This window comes from Octodon degus, unplaced genomic scaffold (assembly GCF_000260255.1).
Source record: "Octodon degus isolate 3935 unplaced genomic scaffold, OctDeg1.0 scaffold00007, whole genome shotgun sequence".
NCBI classification, from domain to species: domain Eukaryota; kingdom Metazoa; phylum Chordata; class Mammalia; order Rodentia; family Octodontidae; genus Octodon; species Octodon degus.
In genome coordinates, this window is record NW_004524583.1 from 14,976,650 (window position 1) to 14,984,258 (window position 7,609).

At 38.8% G+C, this 7,609-nt stretch overlaps 1 protein-coding gene across 6 annotated transcripts in view; it reads right to left on the bottom strand.

The window, feature by feature from the left end:
- Positions 1 to 7,609, bottom strand: part of Fam71d (family with sequence similarity 71 member D) — a 59,953-nt gene that overhangs the window by 7,733 nt on the left and 44,611 nt on the right. For 4 of the 6 annotated variants that reach the window (XM_023701830.1, XM_023701833.1, XM_023701827.1 and 1 more), the window contains one exon: positions 233 to 261. The exons of the other annotated variants lie outside the window; for them this stretch is intronic. In XM_023701830.1, the coding sequence (XP_023557598.1) occupies positions 233 to 261 (29 nt within the window). The remainder of the gene's footprint in view (positions 1 to 232; positions 262 to 7,609) is intronic. 6 annotated transcript variants of the gene reach the window in all.

Below are 7,609 nucleotides of genomic sequence, written 5' to 3' on the forward strand. Positions count from 1 at the left end.
AAAAAAAAAAAAAAAAAAAAAGAAACCTTAAGGAATGAATGCCTGTCACTTGGAAGACAGTCTGAGGACAGGCTGTGAGGAAGTTTGTTCCCTGTCAGGCTCTCAGAGTGGAGCAGAGCCAAGAGAGGGAGTGCCACAGAGAGTCTAGCTGGACTCCCTTCTTTCAGCTCCTCCAGAGGTGACTCGGACACCAGGGATCACAACAAAGTGTGGCGTGCAATTCGTTCCGTACCTGAAGTGTCTGACTCAGTCCTCACGCTCCTGTAAAAACAAACCAAGCATTTCAAAAATTTGCCAGTGTAACACAAATATTTATAAAAGAATTACTAGGTATGTGACGACTAGTTATTGTCTAAGGGGTTTCTGGGTAGTAATGAATCAGTTTGAGCAAGAAGAGTCTATTATTGATTATGATATTAAAGTTATTCCTTTACAGCTAGCCAACCTGTAAACAGCCATAAAAGTGAATTATGTGCAATCATACACAGTCTTTTTTTTCTTTTTTATTGTGTATCTCACCAGTCAGGAATGAAGCTGCTGCCATCACTAACCCTGCTGCCCCTCAGTCCTTCCCTCTGGGTGGAGCGTAGGCACAGATGATTGCCGCTGCCCAGAGGTTGAACTAAATAGGGTTCACTTTGTTGGGAATCCAGAGTCTCGCAGAGAGCTCTGGGTAAATTCTGGGTTGGGAGGATTAGAAGCTACCAAGCTCTGCTAGCTTCTTCATCACCATCCCTATAGCCCAGGGTGGGGGAGAGGGGCTCTCAGAAATCTCGCGGTCAAAGAACATACCTTCTGTGGCTTATTCGACCGACCATGAGACTAGCAGTCAGGGTCTCGGGTAATTTAGCTTTCAGAAATATATTTGGAGCTCATGCACTGGTGGTTCAGTGGTAGAATTCTTGTCTGCCCGAAATATATTTGAACTAGACATGGTGATGCATGCCTGTAATGCCGTGCTGCTAGGAGGCTGAGGAGAATTTCACGTTTAAGCCCAACCTGGCAGTTCAGCAACATAGTGAGACCCTGTCCCAAAAATAATTTTCTAGAAGGCTGGGGATAAAGCTCAGTGAAAATGTCTTGGATCCAATCCCTAGTACGTATTTTAAAAAAGAAATAAAATATTTGGATTAAATAGTTTCATTTCAATACCTCTGATTTTGAAAATTAGTAATTAAAACAAGTATTTTCTTAACCATGCTATTAGAAAGGTTATTTATCTTGGCACACTGAAAGAGAAATGTAGGTTTTAATTTTCACCAGATCCTTCTGGCTTCAAAGACTGATCTATTGCTATTTAGGGAAAATAAAAAGCTTAGCAAGAGTAATGACCCTTAGAAAGTATCTTCCTAGATAATTGTGCAAAGATATAATGATCCATTTTATTTTATTTTATTTTTTGTGGCTGGCTCAGTCCACCCTGGGGCAGGGCTGGCACAGCAGGTGATGCCAAGGATTGAACTGCAATCCCTGCATGCTTGCCTGAGCTTGCCTAAGCAGGCGCTTTAGACTGCTGAATTATCTCGTTGGCCCAATGATCCATTTTAAAAGGCTGGGCAAATATATTCAATTTAAGTTCTACAGTGGATCTTTCAAAAAGTGAATTTAAGATAGCAATTTTCTGAAGACTTTGCAAATAAGTTTGTTTGTTGTACTGAGAACTGAACCCAAGACCTTGTACTTGCCAGGCAGGTGCTTGTGCTGCTGAGCTATATCCCAGCCCACAAATAATTGTTCATGTCATCTGTGCCAGATAGGTCTGGTGATTTAGATGAAAACTGAGATTAATGATAAGTTTTAAGAGGGCGAGGAATATAAAGCAGATGTGCATTAGAAAATAGGAGTAAATTAAAATAAATCCTGCTATTATCTTCTTTAAAACAAAGAGAAGAGTCATACTAGTATTGCCAAGGTATGAGAAAAAATGTAAGTGCCCATAAAGTCATGTCTAAAGGACCTAGAAAGACAGTACCAAAAGGTCCTCTATCAGACCTAGATTTGAATTGTTTAATTTGTATTTTTCAAAGCAATGAATCTGAGGACAGAATGTCCAAGAAGTTTAATTTGTCCCATTGTACCATGGTCTCGGAGAAGAAATATAATATACAGAAATTACCTATCAACTTCATAGTCCTGACTAAATCCTGCAAGCGTTCCCTGGTGACTTTCCTTCTGTTCTCAGAATATTGCATCTTTCATTCATAATTAACACCCTCAAATTAGACTCCAGCTAGTAATCATGTTCCTGACGCAGAGAGGCAGTACGGAGGAATCCAAAGTTTTGATTAAACTGAATTTAGGAGGATTATTTAGAATAAAATTTTTTTTTGTTCTTTTCTTCTTCATCTATTTCTCTGTCGCAGAATTAGTAGATTAGGGGCCGGGGAGATGGCTCAGTGGAATAAGTGCTTCCCTGGCAAGCACAAGGGCCTGAGTTCAATCCCCGGGTCCAAAAAAAAAAAAAAGAATTGTAGATTAATGGCAGAAGAAGCTAAAGGACAGAGCCTTTCAGAATCTGACATTTGCTGACTTCTAAGATCCTTTATGTCTATTCTTTTTTTTTTTTTTTTTTTTTTTTTTTTTTTTTTTGCGGTACCAGGGATTGAACTCAGGACCCTGCATTTGCCAGGCAAGTGGTCATTCCACTGAGCTATCTCCTCAGGTCAAGATCCTTTATATATCTAAAATGATATGATTTTTGCTATTTATATACTTATTTCCTCATTTATGAAAGCGATCATAGGGCTGGGGAGATGGCTCTGTGGAATAAGCACTTCCCTGGCAATTGCCAGTGCCTGAGTTCAATCCCCGGTTCCAGGAAAAAAAAAAAAAAAAAGTGATCATAATGCTAAGACTAAGAGAACTTAGCATGTGCAGCATTTTTCCCTACTAATATCAGTTGTTTTTGTAATTTTAATATTTCAAAAAGGAATTGAGTCAATTTAATACTGAGGGGTTTTCTTTTTCTTCCTTCTTTCCTTCTATCCTCCCTCCTTTTTTTTCTTCTTTCTTTTCTTTGTTTCTTTCATTCTTTCTTGCCTTTTTCAGACAGGGTTTCACAATGCAGTTGAAGCTGGCCTTCAACTCACTATGTAGCCCAGACAGACTTGAACTCCTGCTGATCCTCCTGCCTCAGCCTCCTGAGGGCTGGTGTTGTAGTCATGCGCCACCATACCTAGTTATACTATTCCTACAGCAGTGAAACTATTCTGTCTGAAGATGTAATTGTGGATACATGTTATCATGCATTTATCAAAATCTATAGAACAGTATAACATAAAGAATGAACCTTAATGTGCCCTAGGGACTACACTAACAAAAGTAACATTGGCTCATTATTGTCATTATTTTAACATCTTAAAATAATGTTAAAGATGTTAAAGAAAATCGAGGGAATGGCGAAGGGTTGTGGGAGTGAGAAGAGTGCTCAGAAATTTATGTCCTGTTTGCTCAATTGTTCTGAAAACCCCAAACTGTACTAAAAAGTTAAGTTTGTCAATGAGTTTTTAAAGTTTTTATTGTAACATAATGAGCAGGGCATTCACTATATGGAAAAGTGTGAGGGAAAAGCTGACATGACATAAGCACTTGACACTGTGAGAGTTTATGATCAGTGTTTCTGAAGTGTCAGTGGGCATGGACCTTGCTTGGATTTGAGCAGAGAATGACATGAAGGAGAAGGAAAAGGTCAGAGTGACCGGGCTTGATCAATAGTTATTCAAGGCAAGTTGCAAAATTAGATGTTTTTTTTTTTTTTTTTGGCAGTACCAATGATTGAACTCAGGACCCTGCGCTTGCCAGGCAAGTGCTTCTTCTAGTGAACTATCTTCCCAGCCTGAGATGGTTTATTTTGTTATGTTTGCATTTTAAGAAATTTTAGGCTTTTCTGCTAAACTGTTTTTAGGGATAGCAGCAACATGTATGCTCAGTGCTGAGGGGCATCGCTTCAATCTTTTTTTCTTTTTTTTTTTTTTTTTCATTTGTATGTGGTACAGGGTCTCACTACACCAACCTGACTCGTGGTGATCCTCCTGTTTTCAGCCTCCCCAGTGCTGGGATTACAGGCGTGCGCTGCCACTCCTGGACTCAGCCCGGCTCAATGCGCCCCAGGGACAGGGCTGGTGCGGCATGAGGACTGGGGATCGAATCAGTCTCTTTTGTCCTGTCCCAGATACTTAACACTGAACTCACTGGACTACATCCCCAGTCTTTTTTCTTTTTCTTTTTTTCTTTTTTTTTTTTTTGAGACAGTGCTATTTTAAATTGCTAAGTTGTCTAGGCTGGGCTGGAACTCGGAATCATTTTGTGTTAAGTCTCCAAGAGTGCAGGGATTACAGGTGTGTGTGACTACCTTCAGGGCTCTGCATTTTATATTATTGTCTCCCTTGTCTATTTATGACTAGTGATTTCTTTCTTTCTTTCTTTCTTTCTTTCTTTCTTTCTTTCTTTCTTTCTTTTTTTGTGGTAGTTTCTTTTTTCTATCTTTTCTTTATTCTCTCCTGTTTTTTTAAAAAATATATTTTTAAAAAATTTTTTTTGTCTTTTTGAAACAGGGTCTCTCCATGGGTTCAGGCTGGCCTTAAGCTCACTTTGTAGCCCAGGCTGGTCTCAAACTTGAAATTATCTTCCTGTCTCAGCCTCCAGAGTGCTGGGATTACAGGCGTGTGCCACCATGCGCGGCTTAAAAAAACTTTGTCTTTTTTTCTATCATCTATCTATCTATCATCCATCTGTCATCTGTCTTGGCATCTACTCATACAGAAAAGATTCCTGGAAAAAAAATGCTCCTTTAGGTCTGAGCCAGTATGCTTTCTTATGGTTGTAAAGCAGAATCTTTATTTTGCGAAGCATCTTTGCTAAGCTCCACTTTGTGTCTTGCACTGGCTTCTCAATAAAGCAATTGTTTTTAAATTTGGTGTGTTAGCATTCCTTGGGGGCCCAGCAAATTATAGAGCGCCATGTCCCACCCCCAGAATTTATGATTCAGTAAGCTGGAGCGGGGCCTCCCGATTTCCAAGTTTCCCTGAACTGCTCTTTTGAGAAACACCGTGTGGGAGCCCTGGGAGTCAGACAGCGCTTCCTTGGAGAGCAGAGAAGCCCCAGTGTCTTGGGACTTGGGCCAGGAGCCTCTGGAATGTGAGAAATGCAGTGCAAGAGGCTAAAGCAAACACTCAGGTTTGTGGCTGACCTGCTTCAGGTCAATGAATGTCCATTTTGTATCTGTGTATTCAAAGTGGTTAGGATAGATATATGGCTACATTCTCTTAATGAATAGAGGGATTTGTTCTAATGGTGCTTGTAAATAGGATATCATGTCTGCATCTTGTAGAGCAAATAACCACTAGGAAGACAGTATGCAATGTGTTAATTATTGAAATTGTCCTACCAATTTGATTGGAAACTGTCTCATTGCTATTTGTTTCTCAATAAAATTATGGAAAAAAATAAAATAAAATAAAATTTTTTTTCCAACAACAACAACAAAAAAGAAAGTGGCCCTCACTTATTACCTGCCTATGCAAATGAAGAGAACTGCTGAGATAAAAGATACCTGAATACCACAAATTGTGACTAATTGGCTTCTCTATCTTTGAAATGTATGTCTTTAAATGTAGTGTTTTGTTATAGTATCTTCCAAAGTGTCTTCAGCAAGATCCATGTAAGAAAAAAACATCCTGGGGCTGGGGAGATAGCTCAGTGGAATAAGTGCTTGCCTGGCAAGTGCAGGGACCAGAGTTCAATCCCCGGTTCTCAAAAAAAAAAAAGAAAAAGAAAAGAAAAAAGAAAAAAACATCCCCTTGTGATACATAGATAAAGTCATAGTCTATATAAAAAAAAAAAGGTCCTTTGTTTCCCTTGACACCCGCTTTGCTAGGAAGAGAAGAAAGCCAGCATTGGGTAATTAATACTCAATTGATTAAGCTTTTTTAAGCAAGTTTTTTTTTTTGACAGACAAGCAACTTTAATTCACAAAACTGGAAATGATTTATTAGTTGCCCCAATGATCATTGATGAGCACCTAATATGTCCCAATTCCTTTATGTGGTTTCGTCACTGTATCTCTCAGAAGCCAACCACATTCCCATTTCCATTCTGCTTCTTTAAGGACTTCCCAGAAGACAATTCTATTTTCCTTCAGCACATAGCCTCTCATTTGTTTAAGCAGTAGACCCCACAAATAATTGACATGACATACTAATTAGAAATATAAACATGTCTAGACCCATCACAGAATATCTACAGTTTCCAGTCTCTACAGGAAAAATACATGGGACTTTTTTTTTTTTTTTTTTTTTTTGGTGGTTTCTTTTACAGTATTAGGGATGGAGCCCAGAACCTGGTGCATGCTAAGGCAAACACTGCACCACCAGCTGTATGCCAAACCTGCACGTTCATTTCCGAGACATTTCCAGGGACAGATTCCATAACCTGCATACACCAGCTGTGCTGTTGATCATTATAATCAATAATAAGTGCTTCTTTATTATTTTTAATTCATTGGTTGCTTACTGTATTATAGGTTTATTATACTCCATCATACATTTTGCTTTTGCATTTAGATAACATAATTTATATTTTAAATCTAGCCTTTTGTGGACTTCATCATACATCAGAATATTCTCATTGTTGGGGCCGGGGAGATGGCTCAGTGGAATAAGCACTTCCCTGGCAAACGCGTAGGGCCTGAGTTCAATCCCCAGTTCAGAAAAAAAAAAAAAAAAAAAGAATATTCTCATTGTCTATTAATTGCCAACTTTCTATCATTCTCAATTTTTTTACTCCAATAAAAATTATGAGTAAGCTTTCTGTTGCCCCCACCCAGTTCTTCCCTAGGTTCAGTTTATTGGGTCACATCACTACTGGAAAGATTACTTTAGTGGTCCTGTGTAGTATAAGACCATCTTTATGCTTTATTTAATGGGAATCAAACCTATATAGATTTTTAAAAGTTTATTCTAAATTCTGATTCCTCTTTCTCTCCCTCTTTTACTTTCTGCTTTTTTTTTTTTTTTTTTAATGTATTTTGTACAGGGTCTACAGGGTCTCACTACACAGACGGGACGTGTAGTGATCCTCCTGTTTTTAGTCTCCCAAGCGCTGGGATTACAGGTGTGCACCACCATGCCCAGTCTCAATCGCTGTCTCAGTGCACACCAGGGATTGAACCCCGGTCCCTGTGCACACTGAGCTATCTTGCCGGCCCTGCTTTCTGCCTTCTTTCTTCTCTCTTTATCTAGCTATCATCTATCTATCTATCTATCTATCTATCTATCTATCTATCTATCTATCTGACAATCACCATCCTACTGGCATTGTTGACCTTTTAAACATCAGCTATTTAATCCCTACATCATGTAGATGGCTGGTATTATTCTCATTTTACAAATGAGAAATCTGAGTCCTGAAGAAGGTAAGTTACTCACCAACGATCACAAAGCTAGTAAGTTAGAGGATCCAGATTTGAACCCGAGCTTCTAACTGCAAAACTCATGCTCTAGCGGCTATGTTCAACTGCCTCCCAACTAATGAGTCCTGTATCAGTTTGCTTTTAAAATTCCATATATCATCAATTGGATAATAAAAGTTTAATAGAAACTTCTGCTGATAG